Here is an 18,478-nt window from a genome sequence, read left to right as displayed (position 1 = left end):
ATGTAGTCCTCTACCTCTACCAATACCTAAAGGAGTCATTTCAGAGGTAGTAAATTTACTAAAACTCATACTGGAACCCTTACTTAAACAAAATGACAGTTTGAAGTAAATATGGCTGTTAATAACTAAATAAACCTGCCAGTCAAATACACTGATGGAGGAAGTGCAGTTCCACAACGATGCAGCGATAAGAAGACATCAGTCCCGGTCCGGCGTAGTCATGGACGAGTCACGGCACCAATGTAACCTCTGTGTTATGTCTTCTGCCTAATATACTCTCTCGGACACCGTCAGGTTTGTGGTAACAGCAGGTTTATTCCACATCTGCATTTATGACAAAGGAAAACAGTGTTGAGTAGTCATCTCATGTGGATAAACAGCGCATGATCTCAAGGGAAATCCTCCATTACTTTTTGGATTACCCATATGTACTACTCTTAAAGCTCTTCACAAAATTAAAATACAGTTTGACATATTGATATCCCTCTTAATCTTGCAAGGAGGAAAACAACAAAATGTAATTACACAGATTTCCTACAGTTACCTTTACATTTTATGTTAACAGTCACTTATGTGTAAACAATCATGTAACTTCGTTACAATTCAACATACTGGAGGCAGACAAACAGCATAAAATACCTCAATCATATGTTCAAACATTACAACACTTTCTATCAACATATGGTCACATACCTGCATTTATGACAAAGGAAAACAGTGTTGAGTAGTCATCTCATGTGGATAAACAGCGCATGATCTTTTTGGAAAGACGGCATCATTTTAAAGTTAGCTTGCTATACTTGAGCTTTTAAAGTGAGTTAACACTGTTTAGTCCACGGACATTCATAGACCCGTTACCTCAAGGGAAATCCTCCATTACTTTGAGGATTACCCATAATCCTTCGTCATTACTAGCGTTCGCTGCAGGTACACTTTGTGACAGTAGGTGGCACCATACTCACATTTAGTAGGATTTAACCTGAACCTTTTTAACTATGTTACATATATATATATATATATATATATATATATATATATATATATATATATATATATATATATATATATATATATATATATATATATATATATATATATATAAAATGATTAAAAATCTATTTAATTTTTTAATACATCATTGTAATATTTAAAATAAAACATTAATATTAAATTATATTCTGATTTATACAAAAATAAGTCATTAAATGTTTCATTATATGTCATTATATTTATTTATACCATGGACTGTCTGAATACACAGCTCTGATTAGGTCTGATTCATCTTCAATTCCGTATATTAATATGTTGCTTTCATTGATGCATACACACAAAGAGAGAGAGAGAGAGAGAGAGAGAGAGAGAGAGAGAGAGAGAGAGAGAGAGAAAGAGAGAGTTGACAGTGTGTGTGAATTACCTACATCTGCATTTCTCTCTACAAACATTGAAGCTGTGTTAATTTACACACAAAAACTGTCATTTCTCTCTCTCTCCCTCTCTCTCGATCGATAATTAATTCAAATAAATGCTATAATACATTCCAATAAATGTGGGCTTACTGCACTAATTTATATCTTTGTCTCATTTGAATGGGGCAAAATGATAGAGCTAACGAGCCATAACTGACGAAAATAACTCCCTTCTGGTCAAATATTGTGCTGCAAACATCATTAATAGTATTAAGATGTTAATGCTGGCAAATGACCATAGTATAAGCTTTGTGTCGCCTGGTTCTTGGCCTCCAATGCATTATCCCATACTTAGATGTTGCAATTTTCACAATCAGGGGGTGATACAGTAAGTAAATATTTAGGCTGTACAGATTAAGTTTACAAAATGACCCTGTTCTAGGAAACAGACAACAATGGGTACTGAGGTACAATTCTACAGCCTATCAGACAAACATCCTGATGACCGAGTGTGTAGAATGATGAAATCAGTCTTATGTTGTGCAGTGAGCAGTATGGTATGAGATGCCAGGATGTTTGGTTGTTCGTATGTGAGATTGAGTGCTCTGTACCTGTATATGAAGTAGCTAGTGATGAGGCCATTGGGTTTGTTTGGTGGACTCCAGCGGACCTCGATAATGGCCGCACCGGCAGCTGTGAGAACTGGAGGGTCCTGAGCTAACGGAGCAGCTTCCGGGGTCCGAACAGACACCCCCTGTCCTACACCACAACCATCTGCAAATATTTAAATTAAACCATTTGATACATAGTTAAAATCACAACTAATACAACATATTTAAACAGAGAGGAAGGACAAATTGTAAATATGTTTCTTGGTACCTGGCTGACAGGCCTGTATTTGAATGTGGTAAATGGTGTAGGGGTCCAATCCTTGCAGTAACAGGAAGTGCTCTGGTCCAGCAGGGCGGATGAGGGGCCGCTCAGTGCCCGCATTGAGCAGGACATTATATTCCAAAAGGGCACTTGAATTATATACACCTTCAAGGAAAACAGAAATATAAAGTATATTTACTTGTTTTTACCAACTGATATCCAATCTCATCTCATTATAAGCAGAAAAATGATAGTTGAAATTTGAAACCAGGGTTGCCAGGTTTTCACAGCAAAACCCGCCCAGTTGCTACTCAAAACTAGCCCAAAATGAGCCCAATCACTTTTCAGGGGCGATAAAATATATATATTTTTTTTGCTGGGGTTCCCCAGGTAAAAATGTCATTGCAGGGTTAATATCATGTTATTGGGGTCGCTTCAACTCGTGGACATAAAAAACATCATGTGGCAACACTGTAAAAGTAGCCCAATTCCGTTGGAAAACCGCAGACTTCGCAACACAAATGCAACCATTTACTAAACCAATAACTAAACTGACATGCTAACTGAAAAGATTAGTGCCAATCCACCAAGAAAACAACACACACTCAGCTCACCCAGTCCACAATCACAATATACGAAGAGCCGTATGTACTCGTAATACAGTGCAAGTACTGACATACAGCGGATCTGACACTTTAGGAAGCTTCGCCCTTGATTCAAGATCCTACTGGGCAAGTAAGCACTTCCCCCGTTCCGTGTATCCCACCACTGTCCAAAACACACAGACACGCACACAGTCTTCAGTAATGCGTTTGAACTAAAGAATGTAGAGTCCCGGCATCCACGCTTTGTTAATATTCCCATCACTAGCGTCTTTCATAATTTACGGCAACTGGAGGCTGATAGGTTATTCAACATTTATGAGACCCAAGATGTATTCAGAATGGGCTGATTATCTTTACAAATGAAAAAGTTAAATTATTCAACTTCCTTCATTGCGTCTCCCTGAGCAGATGTAGTCTTTTGCCTTAGACGCAAAAACCCGCTGGAATTAGACGGCGCTTTGATCAAAGCTTCCTGCCTGAGAAGTTCAATCGCACAGGTCCCTAAGTTCTATTATTTACAACTAATCACTGACTTTGGAGTTTTTGCACTTTCCACATGAATGAGACTCTAATAAGAAATAATGGCACAAAGGAAAAGAAAAGGAACATGCTATCAGATCTGATCCATCAAGCACAGGTGCAGCTTTAAACCGTGCCCGTTTCTGCATTCGGACTTAACCAAGCGTGAGATATTGTAGTTTGAAGCCATAGATTTTTTGCTCGCCTCTCTTGGAATGTAAAGTCAATAAAAGATCTGGTGTATGTAAATGTTTTCTTTGGGTATCAGGGCTGTTTAAGGGCTCTTATGGTGTAATTGAGGTTGTTTAGGGGGATCCTCTCAAAGGAGAAAGGCATAATGGGGCAATAATAGCAAAAGATGGACCATCTGAGGCAGACAATCAGGACCGCTTGAATGTAGTCTGTGAAATCACTCTTGAGTGTGTGAATATGCACGCACACGCTTTAACATTCACTCACCCACCCACTCATACCTTCTTGAGGGAAAACAAATAAAGAGCATGCAAATTCACTTTGGACACATGACCAGGTGAACACATACACAGCTCTGACATGCAAAGGGTAGATGCTGCACATATGTGCTCTCTTGCATATACGTGCAGCGGGTGGGCTGGATAGATGCTGCAAGCACGTATAAGAGCAGTCTGGGGTGCTTGAGTCTTTGAACTACCTCATCTAATACCACAGGGTGAAAGAGAAGGAGAGAGAGAATTTGCATTTGCTCTCCATGTGGGAGAATGTTCAGTCCACATGCACATCGGCATGTGCAGAAGTTCCTGAAATATTATTAATCTTCATTGCTCAAAATTTGAAGGAATATTAGCTGTGGGTATAGCACTGTTTTATAAACGTTTTACAAAATAACCAAGGGATTTTTAACAATACCTTTTATGATGTGGAATGAATGGGACAGGATTGGACAGTGATGGGAGAACACGCAGGTGAAGGGCAAGCGCATCTCAAACAACTCTCCCCTAAATCACACTAGGTAGTAAAAGCTGTCACTTAGGTTTGAATGTTAATTGATTGGTGGGACCCATCTACGTCCGTCCCGCCCTGATGCATGTACACTACGATCATGTTAAATTACACACACCGCCACTCGTAAATCCCTGCTTGTGTGCCTTCACTCTCGCAGGCCAGAGCAGGGATAAATCAGCCTTGCATGAGTGCGAAATAGAGAGGCTACATAGCGCATTAGCTTGTAAACATTACCTGGGGGTGACCAGGCAACAAAGACGGAGCGAGGGCCACGGAGGCTGACATTATACGGAGGAGGAATCCTTTCCGGGGAGGAGATGGGGGTCTGAATGACGTATCTATCACTGAGAGTGCTCCCGCCGCTGGTGTTGGCCTCCAGCTCGTACACATATCTGTGAAGCCAAGAAGGATAGGAGAAAATAAGTCAACTGCAAAACTAAATTATGCTATTAGCTTAAAAGTCTCCTGTCACAGAAGTTAAATTTGCCTCTGTTTCAACGATTCTCCATTTCAGGTGGGAGACAATGCCACGGTTAATTATTCATTGTGTGTGAGAGAGGCGGGTGCATTGACTCTGCCATTAAGCCATGTCTTTCACAGAGGATGTGCGTCTTTCATTGGAGTCCTCAGAATTGATGCATGAATGCCGGTGTAACAAACCAAATTTTATTTCAAATCATGAATGCAAGCTAAAAATAATCGCACAGCTAGTCCAGAATGATGCGCTGAAAAAAACAAAAAGCTGCTTGATTGTGTGAGTGGTGTTTTATACATCACTACACTATTTAACACTCTGTTCTGCATGCAAAATTTTGCCAAAATTTTACGGATGTTAATAAAAAATAGTTAGCAACTGTAAAGACTGTAAAATAAACTGGCAGTTTTTCAAACAAAATGAATTTAAAAGACAACTTTTCAAAGAAGGTTTCACTAAAACGACTAAAATATAAACACACAAACCTATCTAAAACTAGTCAGCTACAGACCATCATGAAATGTACAGTTTTGTTTTTCATGTAAATAGAGAAAAGAAAAGGCTCAGATGACTGAGCCATAGAATTCTGCTTTTACATTATACTTGATTCATTTGGAAAAATATGGATCAATATGGTGTGATACTATTTAACAGATGACATTGTTAATGCAATGCTGATCAGCCCCTCCACTGTGATCTGTGACAGGCCTGACAGATGCTCTGAAGAGACATGCATATGTATAGAAAAGTGTGTGTGTGTGTATGCGCATGTATTAACGCCTGATGTTGGTTATAAAAACACTCTGCAGAAGGCTCTTTTAAGACATACATGACTTCACAAGACAGATTTGCCTTTTAAACAGAGATGGGTGTCAGTGCAAAGGTGTGCATTAGCAATGTATGTGGGTCACGTTGAACATTAAAGGCTTTTAATTTGCCATAAACTCCATAGCCAGCCATCAATACCTCCACATGAACTATTGTTCCAGCACTATCCATTTAAAAAAAAGTCACATCAGTTATTATATACCGTGCTCATCATGTGTAATAAAAGCATTAGCTAAATGAATCAGAGGACACACACATGAAGCGTCTCACCAGTGAACAGCTGTGCATGTTGTGTATGTTGCATATTTTAAGTCAAATAAACATGATGAGGCGAATTTAAAGAAGGTGGCGAGCAGCTAACCTGTTTCCCCTGAGGGAGAAAGGTTAATATTTCACTTGTCAGAGAGACTTTCTACGATGGCGAGGTAAGTGACAGCTAATCAACATTGTCATAAATAATCGATGAGCAGGAGTGTTGGCAGACCACCCATAGCCCCCCCCCCCCCCGCTTAACTGTTTCCCACATCAGCCTATAGCCTCTCCGGATAATGAACCGCTCGTCTGGCTCTGTAACACTCCTTACTGGGCTAAATTGGAAGAAGAAAGGGAAAGGGAAGAGCACGGGAAAAGGGAATGCCTTTTGGCAGGTCCTCTGGAATTATGGCAAATTAAACGTCATGGCTATCCTCGACTCCATTTGGAGATACAGTATAAACAAAAGCAGCAGAGGTACAGTGAGAGTGGGGTCAGGTGAATGAATGACCTGTCCAAACTGTCCAGTCAGAAGACACATGGTTTTGAGTTTAAATCAGTGTAGAAGATATAGATTTACACGCTGAAAAAGGTTTATATATTCTTTCTCTCTCTCTCTCTCTCTCTCTCTCTCTCTCTCTCTCTCTCTCTATATATATATATATATATATATATATATATATATATATATATATATATATATATATATATTTATATATGTGTGTGTGAGAGAATGCAGTGAACAATCTACGAATCACTGATGGTAAAATAATGAAACAAACAGATTTATCCTGCCTTAAGCTGCTTATGAGACTGAACCATTGCAAATATTTACACAACATATTGCACAAACTAACCAATTATTTTGCACACACAGGGTCCCTGTGTGCATTTTTTGATTACACACCAACCAATAGATTACACAGATGCTAAGCTCGAATATATTCGTGAATAACGAGGCAGTAACAAAACAGCTAAATTTCTACAACATCAAGATTTTTAAAATCATAATTAAGTTGAACATTGAGCAGATTTTTTCTTTCTTATTCAACACATACATTTTTGTTTAAAACTACAATTTAAATTTACAGATAAAATGTGTCTACAAAACTGATTACAAATACAAAATTTGATATTTAAATATTATAACTAATAAATAGATTTTAATTATTTAAATACTACTATTTATATGATTTAATTACAATGTCCTACTTTAATTATATTAAAAAAAAAATGTAATCAAATAATAATAAATTATTATATAACTGTGTTGTAATAACTATAAAGGGCTCCAAACAAAAACAAAAATAATAGAGTAAGAAGCCATTGGCTTCTATAAGGAAAAAAAACGTTGGCGAAAAATTATTTTAGTAGGTGCCACACAATAAACGTGTTTTATTTATTTTATTATTATTATTATTATTTTAAATTTTAACATTTCAAACATACTGTATTGTGTTTATGTCTCATCTTTTCTTGTAGGGCTGTGCAAAAAATCAAATGCTATTTTCATGCACATCTCATCAGTAAATAAGCTCCTGTAATTTGAAGTAAATCTCCAGCACGTGCATTCAGATCAGGGTTGCCAGGTTTTCACAACAAATCCTGCCCAGTTGCTTCTCAAAACTAGTCCAAAACCAGGAGGTTCCATGATAAAAATTGCTTCCCGGGGTTACAATATAAGTTTTTTAGCAGGGTTGCCTTTGTAAAATTTGCATTTTAGGTGCGAACAACCACAGACTTTATTAGTATTTCAATCCATCTTGATTTGTAAAAGCAGGCGCCAGTGGTGACCTCAGCAAAAACTTAATTAACAATTTAGTTTGGAACCCCGCTATATATATATATATATATATATATATATATATATATATATATATATATATATATATATATATATATATATATATATATATATATATATATATATATATATATATTCACGCTAAAATGAAAATTGTCATAATTTGTTCAAGATTTTCCAAATTCAGTCCTTGATTCAAATTCCTCATAAGCTTAATTGATTTAATCTAAAGAGAGAAGAATTAATTATTATTTTAATTTGAAAACTTCCTATAAAATAGCTACCAAAATACATTTTGGTTACTACAGTTGGGGTAAAACTATTGACTAAAAGTTGACAAAAATGCAATGACTTTTCGTCAACTAAAACTAGACTAAAACCATGAAAGACTCAAATGACTAAAATGTGACTAAGACTATAAAGCATTTTCGTCTCAAGACTAAAGACTAAGACTAAGACTAAAGAAAAAATGCCTGCCAAAATTAACACTGATTGAGAGAGACATTTTACTTTTTTCAATTATATAATAATATTTAATTATTAATAAGTGTACGAAAAAAAGGAGAAAAATTCTATAACAGTCTGTCTCATTATCCATAAACAGCAGAAAAGCTGTGTTGCTGTCCTATCCTGAGTCACAAGGGGAACGTGATCAGTGTGACTTTCCAAGCCAACACTGCTGCTCATTAGCAAGCCTTGCTGCTCACTCCTCTTAAAAACTTCTAATGATTTGGTATCATAGCAGCTCTGTTACTGAAGAGCTCTGTTGTTGTAGTGTCCAGGATTCTTTAAGTCACATAGGATTAAATGTCATCGATAATCAAGTGCTAATGGCTTGTTAAAGATCGCTGATAGATAGAACCTGGTGTTGGGCTGAAGGCCAGTGTCTATGTAGCTCATGTTTCCTGTGTCCCCGGTGAAGACGACCACTCCGTCACGCAGCAGCCGATATCGAGAGAGCATGCCATTGGGTTTGAGAGGTTGGCTCCAGTGGAGCTCCACTGCTGAGGAGTTCACCTGGATATGCCTGGGCACTGTCCACACGTCTAGAGAGAGAGAGAGAGGATGACAGAGGGAGAGGGAGAAAAAAAAGAGGACAGGAATGGGCAAGTGTTGATAAAACGGCAGAATTATTTTTCATCATTTGATACATATAGAGCTGTTGAGAAGGCTTATTGTGAAAAGATATATATATATATAACAATGATTATGCATTGAGAAATCAAAAGAACTAAGGTTCTGAAATGTTTTTACTGTGAGATGACATGAGATGAGTGAGCGTGAGTGTAAGTGTGTATGTGCCTGTGCATTAACCTGCTGGTGCATCTTCCAGTGTGCGGCCCATAGATGGCTGACTTGCTCTGCAGCCGGCTGCAGTGCATGCAACAACAATGAAGCTGTAGTTGGTGTGAGGCTCCAGACCTGCAAAAAGTCATACAGGCAATAAACAGTATTGCCTTTAAACTCCACACAGAATAAATACATCCTCAATTACTGTATATATCCATAGGTGCTAATTCATTTATTATTAAACATACAACAATATAATTTATTATTATTAATATATTATTTTTATTATTTCCTTTATTTAACCAGGAAAAGATATTTCAATCTTAGACCTGGTCAAAACGTTACATACTATTAAATATGAATATAATGATATATATGTAATACTTATATTTTCACACATATAATTTCTTTATAAATATAAAAAAACTAACAATGCTAATTTAGCTGATTTAAATGTATAACACCTCTTATTAAATGTACTTCACAAGACAAGAATATTCATTCCATAATATTCTTGGACTGTTTAATGTAATATTTTAACCAGTGGAGTAATGAACTGCTAAATGTATAAATAACATATAAATGTATAAAGCTTTTTGTTTAATTAAAAGCAGTGTATACATGCTATTGTTATTATAATTTGACAAAAAATAGAAATAATTTCTAATTAAAATGAGAAATATTAGGCTTATTATAACTGAATGAATGAATAATTAATACAAAACGTTTGAGTAATTTGGTGTCTAACACAGCACCTGTGACAAAGATGCAGCTTCAGCAGTCAGAACTCTAGATCTGGTTCTAATCCTAAAGCACTTTAAATCCCGCTCTAATCCTGAACTCTGTGCACCCCGTAAAGCCGTGCCTGTGTCCATATAGCACTGCCTCCACATCTGGAGGAACGCACGCTCCTGCTTAGCATGCATGACAGCCTACTCTCATTTAACCCAAACACAGATCAATGTTAAGAACGTTGAGCTGTGTTTGGGTTAAGTAAAGAATTCTGTTGAGCATGCTAAACACAGGGGACAACTGCTGAATGCTGCCTTTAAAGCTTCACTTTACACATCGCCATGCAAAACATGTCCAGGTGTGTATTCTAGAAGAGCTAGGTTATTAAAGTGTTAGGGGTAAGTTATTAAAACATTAGGTGTTCAGAGGGGTTGAAGGCATTTGCAATGCGTAAATCCAACCTAATTGAGAGATCAATCTACTTGGGAAAATAATAGGAAGATTAAGTTATTCAGAAAAATCTTTTGAATGATTAGTCAGAATTAATCTTAGGAAGGTTAGCTTTAGAAATAATATTAGTAAATGCATTAATATTGCAATTTATTATTACTATTCCTACTACTACTACTACTATTATTATAGGTAGGAAAGGTGACACTAAATTTATTTAATTTAATATTTTACATGATAATACTATTTTTATGGACTCAAATCTGCATTTAAAGGAATCATATGTTGTCTAATCACAAGCAGGAATTCATAATTATTAGTATGCATGCATATTATTCAAATAAATAATAAACAATAATAATAATAATAAAATAAATATAAAAATCCATTAACAACGTCACTCTCAGTAAGATTTTGAATTCTCATGCAAACTGAAGGGGGCACTCTTAGCCTATTAAAGACATATGCACCTTTAATCAAAATGGCAAATAAATAAATATATAAATAAACAGGAGTTAAAAAATATATATTTATATTTAGCTCTAACCCATCTAAGCACACAGCGGCCCATTTGTAGCACATGGCTAACACAAAGTGAAACAATGTCGTAACTGTCATCCAAATTGCTCTATACAGCAACGCGAGGAAGTGTGAGGTAATAAATGATATAAAAAGGTATTTTATCGACAAGCTGCCATTTACTGTTTGCATGGAGGATATGAGAAGATGATAGGTGCAATCCATGAACGTGGAGATCTGATGAGAAAAGGCCTGCAATGCTTACTCACTTTACCTGCCACATTGATAAAACCTCTGAATAATTAAGTGCCCACTTCCTGTCTACAATTACTTAATGTTTTTTCTTCTGTCTGGAGGGGATTATGAAGTGATCTGTGGGCTCCACGTGTCGGCCAAGCTAGGAGACTGCCCCTGATGCCTTTTATAGGATCAGTTTCCTCTCGCTCACACATAATTTAGGAGGCAGAGGTTCTTCTCTTCTATCAGGACTCGGGCAGACCTCTCTGAACCCTGAAAAAGCAGCTGCGCACAGGAGACAGATAAGCCAGGTAGAGGGAACTCGGGATGATGCTGGTGCTTGTTAAAAACCAACTAGTGACTTCATACATTTACATAAGATGGTTGCTTATTAAATCTCTCTGCTTTTAACTGTGTAAATTACGTTATAATGCTTAGAATACTTTTCTAGCATTACACTTTATTAAGATTCACTGAAGATTTGCACTCTAGTGGGAAATATAAATATAAATGCTAGTACTACTGTATATTAATAAATTATTAATTATTTTGCAAATGTCCAATTGATCGCATGGCTTGCAACAGAATTTATATAATTGAGAGCAATCATACACATCAGTTAATGAAAAGCTATACATATTTTATTGGAGATTTGATAGTTAATTTAACAGAAGCTAATATGCAATGAATACACAATATTATAGAGTTTCACAGGCATGTATAATTTAGATTATTTTTAATAAATGTTTTATGCAAATACTTAAAGCACTGCAATTTCGTTCATATTTATAAAAATAAATAAATCAGATTTTTCTTGCTCTATTTAAGGCATTTCAGGTGTAATATACAATCTTAATTATAACATCTAAGTAATCCAAATTATATTAAATCCATTAGGTTAGGACAACCCTAACACTTTTTGTTTTTAGTCATTTCGTTTTCCTTATTAAAAACATAATCAACAACAACATTCAAAAGGTATATATATATTATGTATATATATATATATATATATATATATATATACCTTTTTACTAATGCTTTAATTATTGATGTCTTTAACTTATTCGTTCTCAATTCATAACAATAATAAAGGGGACAGGAACTCTCTTTGTCACTAGGAGTGCTGTCATATGAAAGGACCGGCTCTCACAGTGTGTGTGAACGTGTGCACAGGTCCTGTAGCTACAAAAGGGCAGCAAAGAAATGTTTAAACGTGATCATTTTCAATTCCTTGCCTCACACATCTTCAGTCAATTTCAGTCTTTGATAGCATGGGCAGATGTGAACTCACACATATAACAATCGCAATGCAACTTGCTTTGAAATCAAAGTTTTAGTATTAGTTGTTTCAAAGGTACCACATAGAAAAAAGCTAAATCTCTAATCCAGTGAGTCTAACGTGGCGGCTTTGTTGCCACAGCGAAAACAAGCAGGAATCTTGTGCTTTGGTGTGTGTGTTTGTGTGTTTAATCATGTCAAGTGAGGGAGGGTAAGAAGTTTGGAGGTTTTAAGGAGCACAGAGGTGCTTCCCAGCAGCAGTCTGTGCTGAAACACAGACGCCCCGGCCGGTCGAGTTAGCACGCACCACAAAACACTGGTAGGATTTACCAGATCCGCGCAGAGGGACATGAAAGTCTCAACGTGGCTTTAGAGCCTTTTCAAAAAGGAAACCCCGAGCAAAGGCATTTGCAGCCCCTGCCAGCGAATCACATCCCAGCCAGCAGGTCTGCCTACTCCTGCCATCACCCCCAGCCAAGTCTTAAACACGCCACACTGCCAGCCAGCCAAATCTGCCATCGGATCCCCTCCCTCCCCGTTCACCCCAGGATCCAGGACTGGCTGATTCATTTGGTGCGCTCCTTCACTGCCAACTTCAGGGCCTTCAGAGGAACAGAGAGAATTACGAAGCCCCTTACCACCGCTGCTTGCTGCAATATCTTTGGTCGACAGCGAGTTGAAGAGGAGCTCCAGCCATCTGAAGGTCCCTGCTGTTTTCAAGCTTATTTACAAAAGATGTGGTGCTTCCCAGCAGGCCTTCTAGAGTGCACAGACAGACTGTCAGTGGCTGAGCACAGCTTAAGGCAGGGAGGTCTGTGCTTGTGCTCGGAGAGGAAAAGTAAGAACTACAGGGCAGGAGATTCCTTGCTGTTTAAACATCACTTGCTTTCGGTAAAACTCAGCCTACGAGATGTTTACACAGACTACATAGAATGGTCTCAAAAACAAAACACATACAATATATTGACTTAAATGAGCCTGATTTTCTCCGGGATGAAGCGAGGATGTCATTCTCTCTGGCGTTATCGGATGTTCCCAGAGTCAGCTACTCTACGTCTCAGAGAAGCGGCTCCCTGCATCCGATTCATTCAGATTAATCCTGACTGGAAAGATATCAGATGCTCTTCAAAATGATCTGGCGACTCAGGTTTGATTATCATGTCAGTGATAGTCTCGACAGGCTGGAGAGAGAAACATTCTCTTTTTTTCTCTCTGCATGAAATATGCGTTTCATATGGTCTGTAGAGACAGACACTTATGCCACAAATGTGTTATCTGAACAAAAGCCTGTTCAAAAAGATTAAAAAAAAATCTATAAATTAAAAGAGAAATATATAATAATAATTATTATTACCACTGCTATTATTTTTGCTGCCAACTGATTATCTACCGATTATAATAAATAATAATATTAACAGCAGTTGCGCATATTAATATTTGCTAAAAAAGCCTCAAAACATTACATCATTATAGCAGAAATTATAAAAAAAATGCCTGTGTATGTGTGAATTATTCTAATCATCATCATTATTATCATTAAGAAATAATAATAATAATGCCTCCAAATGATTACCTGAATTTTACCTGAATTGAATTTCATTATATATTAATTATAATAAACTATATTAATGCATGCATTGATATTTGATGAGAAAATTCTCTAAAACCTCTAAAGATTACATTATTGTTGTATAATTAGTGGCTATGTTAAGATGTGTACAAAAATGTAAAACAAAAACAAAAAAGGATTATTATATTAATATTATGATAATAATAAAATAAATAATACAAACTTTTAGTACAAAAACAGATAAAACAGATAATGCTCAAAGAAAACGTAAATCTTCCTTGGAACGATATTTGTGAGCACTTCATCTAAATCCCTCTCTCTGTGTGTGCTGTCCATTGCCATGTGCTGGGCTGTGCAGAGTCAGGCGGCACTGAAAGGGGGAATGCGCCATGCGTGTACCCTTGCGGTGGAGATGGATGGCTCAGGGCCAGGGACACTGCTCCTCTCCCAGGCAGATAAAAGAAGCCCCACAAATCAGCGGAGGCCTCAGGAATGATGGGCAGGCCGGCTGCTCATTGCGGGAATCAGGTGTAAATTCAGTCATTAGATTGCTTCCAGAAACAGCATGCATAAATAAAGGCAGGGCATGTGGAGGAGACACGGCAGATCCTCACTCTCTTACTCTCACTGCTGCTGCCGTCAGGGCCAGCATGGGGCGGCATGTAGGGGGCAGCTGCTCTCCGCTGCTAAACTGATTCATCACTTGCTCTCTGACACTCCTCTTTATTTCTCTCTGTTGCATTCAGTACTTTCGATACCTCATTATGTTAAAGTTCAACATAACACTGATTGTTGCTGCTTAATAGTCTATAAGTAAAAGATACAAGCTTTTCTTCGATGTTAATCGGTTTTACAGTTCAAAATATACTCTGCCATTACTTAACACAATATATAGAGATATTCATTATTTATAATTCACCACATGAAATTTTTATATTATTTATATTATGGTCCTAAAACAATTGATAGAAATACACACACACACACACACACACACACACACACAGACACACGCACACACACACACACACACGCACACACACACACACACACACACACACACACACACACACACACACACACACACACACACACACACACACACACACACACACACACATGTATATATATACAGATCATAAAAATAATCAATCAAATGTAACTACTGTTTATATATAAAACAAACAAAATAATATTATATATTATTACACTACAATTTTTTTTTTTGAGTTATGCCTCTTATGCTCACAAAAGCTGTATTTATTTGATCAGAAGTCCAGTAAAAACTGAAAAACTTTACGGTTAAAATATATATATATTTTTCTTTTTTAATATATTTTAAAATGAAATGTATTATTGTGATGGTACAACTGAATATTCAGCATTCATTACTCCAGGCTTCAGTGTCACACGATCCTTCAGAAATCCTTCTAATATGCTGATTTGGTGCTCAAAGACCATTTCTTATTATTATGAGTGTTAAAAACAGTTGCTTACAGTTACAGTTACATTTTTGTGATTTTTTTGTTTTTTTTTAATTCTTTGATAAATAGAAAGTTCAAGAGAACAGCATTGTAATTTAAAAGCATAAGTCACATTAGACCTTTTTTCATGCAGACTTGCTTAATCTTTTTTCTTAAAAAAAAACAAGACAAACACACTGACCTCAAACTTAAAAAAGAAGTGTATTTGTAATACCTGTGACATTAAAAGCCATCTCCCCTTCTGTATGTGTGTGGATGACTCCAACGGTGCTCTGATTGATGCGGTACTCCCGGATGATACCGTTCGGTTTGGCTGGAACTACCCAGCTGATCCTTAGGGCCCTGGGCCCCAGCGTGCTCACCACCGGAGCAGCGATTCCCTCTGGCTCCCCCTGGACAGTCACTGCCACAACCTGCACACACACCAAAAAGAATTACAGAGCAATTTGCCCTAATGGATGCTTGGATATCCTGCTCTAATAGATTGTCACTAGTGGTTTCAACTCTTGTCTTTAGGAGTGGCAGACTATTAGGAAAGGGCTGCGAGAAGTGGTTAAGGTGTTGTTTTTTTCGGCTACGTATAGGCTGGCCCGGCACTGTTCTGATGTGCTTGTGAGCCTGCAGAGTGTCTAGAAAGATTAAATCAAGTTCCTCATTCCCACCGACAGAGCTGGCTGAGCAGGGTCCAGCTGAGTGGCAACAGGGTGCCCCGTGGTAATTGCTCCCTTATATTGGGTTGGACAATTATTGCAGCTGTTTGGGCAATGCTTGCAGGTGTACGAGTTAATCCTGCTCCACTTAAAAATGAATGTGCAAGGGAGAGAAAGAAAGAAGTACTGGATCATTGGTGGCCAATTGGTCTGCCGGGCAAGACCCCGAAGGTGTGTGGAAAGAAAAATGGACCTAACGTCGCTCTGGCAGGTTCTTTTTTACTTTGCCTCTAGCAGATCTGTGTGGTTATTGATAATCAGATCCTAAATTAGACATAAAAATAGAAGATAGACAGGTTAATTTGCTCTTTCATCAGCTGAGCCACTGATAGCTATTACAAGGAGACAACAATTATGGCAGGAAGTCTGTTGCTCTGTTTCCATTACACTGGCATTAGAAATCCTGTTTACTTGGCCCTAGCGACATAATATCAGAATGAAAGGGGGGAGTAAGACTCCTGCAATCCTTTACAAGCATTTTGTAGCTCTTAGACAATGCTCGTAATACTTGCAGGCAGGACTATAACAAAGACGAAGGACAACAGGAAAATATGCAGTGATTATTATATGCATATAATGGTGCACCATTTTTCCACTTGAAAAGTACCTTCAACAATAATGTTCAAAGTCATTTATACTCATAACAGATGTTAAAATATTATCTGCTGTCTCCGTTTAATGAACAGAAAACAAAAAGTCATTTGTAGAATTTCACAAAAAGTGTAACACTGTCTCTTTGGTGGTATGGCTTATTTGGTCAACAGATGGTAGGTTGTGTCTGGGAAACCTGTATGAAAATAGTCAGTATTGTTGCAATACCATTTGGCACCAGCAGAAGAACAGAACTAATACACTTTACTGTTGTACTGTACATGATTTTATGTCTACAAGGATTAAGATGAGAGGCAGATGAGAAACAGACTCACTTTTGGGCTGTCTGTGCAGCCGGCGGCAGTACAAGCTCTGAGCTGGTACACGTACTCCTGAAAAGGCCGGATGCCTCCCGCATCAGTGAAGCTATGATCAGTGCCACGGTAGCGCTCCTGTCCATCACGCAGGATTACATAGTGACTTATCTCACCTATGATAGTACAAAGAAAAAAACACAGGGTCAAAAAGTAGCTTCAACAGTTATTCCACTCAATATAATAGTGAAACCGGTGGACTAACTTTCAAAAGAATGACAGATTGGGTGGCAAGCCGTTTGATTAGCACACAGAGTGAAGTCCTAATGAGCAATCAGCTTGTTTCTTTACATATTAAGTGGCACAGAAGTTCCCTAAAATGGAGCTTGTTATTCTCACTTAGTGTTTATGCACATGTGAATATCTTCATAAATTATTCTACCGAGCTATGCAGATTACGCTTAATAACAGGCAGGTCTTCAGAGGAGAGATGACAAAACAATCAGCTAGTTCCACTCTTTCATATCATTCCAGCCTGAAGAAAAAGCGTGTTTCCAGTTTGCTGAGGGAAAAACGAGTAAATCTTCTAAGAGTCACGACTTCAGGTATGGATTACCTAAACTGTTTCACTCCGTGATTAATCATTTACATAACCAAACCTTCTACTGAATAAACATATGACCATATTAGCATGACAGCAAATAACCACAAAAATTGTGTGCTCTGATTTGAGGGAGAAAAATAAGGCCAAAAATAAGGTTATTAATTCAAAAAGTTTGTAACAGTGTCAATAGGACCTCAAATCAATCTCATAAATTAAATGTATATTTATAGTATATATTAAAATATATTGTAAATAAAATATATATCTTTATGAGATTAGGAGAGATTGGTTTCATCAGGACCTCAAATCATTCTTAAATTCATTTATATATAATATTACATTGTAAAAAAATTCATATGTTTAAAGGACAACAGATTGGTTTTACTCTGCAATATAGAGATGTAATATAAGTCAAGCACCACCTTTTTGATATAATTACCATTGGGTTTGTTTGGGGCTGACCATTCAAGCTGGATGATGTCATCCCGCAGACCCATATGGCTCCAGTGAGGAGGAGACACAACCCAGGGAGCATCTTCTTTAGTAGTGACACGAGAGGAGGGACTGAACCCACGGCCAAAGCTGTTCCAGGCACCAATCCTATACTCATAACTGGTGTAAGGGTCCAGTTCAGTGTCTGCAATGACACACCAGAAAACACACAGTCACCAGAAAACACACACATTCCTCTGAATTCCCATGAAACCTGTTGACAGCACCACAGGAGAGTTTCTATAGAGTCTCATTCCTCACACTAAAAGGACTAAAGTTTAAAGAGTACACAGAGACCCTGCATTTACTGTAATGCTCTTTGTTATCAGAAGTACAGTGGTTTGTTGTAAACGAGTGTTTGGGGAGTCATGGGTGTAAATCTCTTTCATCAGACACACTCAAAAAAATGATTTTTGCTCTTTGTTCAATTTAATTAATTAAAATGAGCACATACAACATAA

At 37.3% G+C, this 18,478-nt stretch overlaps 1 protein-coding gene across 1 annotated transcript in view; it reads right to left on the bottom strand.

Moving 5' to 3' along the window:
• The window catches only part of ush2a (Usher syndrome 2A (autosomal recessive, mild)), a 202,054-nt gene that overhangs the window by 32,207 nt on the left and 151,369 nt on the right, over positions 1-18,478 (bottom strand). Inside the window, exons 53-60 of the mRNA XM_026263516.1 lie at positions 17,965-18,162; positions 16,943-17,097; positions 15,521-15,719; positions 9,058-9,165; positions 8,606-8,789; positions 4,619-4,776; positions 2,286-2,444; positions 2,018-2,180 (exon numbers count right to left, since the gene is read on the bottom strand). Of these exons, the coding sequence (XP_026119301.1) occupies positions 2,018-2,180; positions 2,286-2,444; positions 4,619-4,776; positions 8,606-8,789; positions 9,058-9,165; positions 15,521-15,719; positions 16,943-17,097; positions 17,965-18,162 (1,324 nt within the window). The remainder of the gene's footprint in view (positions 1-2,017; positions 2,181-2,285; positions 2,445-4,618; positions 4,777-8,605; positions 8,790-9,057; positions 9,166-15,520; positions 15,720-16,942; positions 17,098-17,964; positions 18,163-18,478) is intronic.

Source organism: Carassius auratus, unplaced genomic scaffold, assembly GCF_003368295.1.
Source record: "Carassius auratus strain Wakin unplaced genomic scaffold, ASM336829v1 scaf_tig00216558, whole genome shotgun sequence".
Classification (NCBI taxonomy): Eukaryota; Metazoa; Chordata; class Actinopteri; order Cypriniformes; family Cyprinidae; genus Carassius; species Carassius auratus.
The sequence above is the reverse complement of the archived record's forward strand: the minus strand, read 5'-3'. Positions and strand labels throughout refer to the sequence as shown.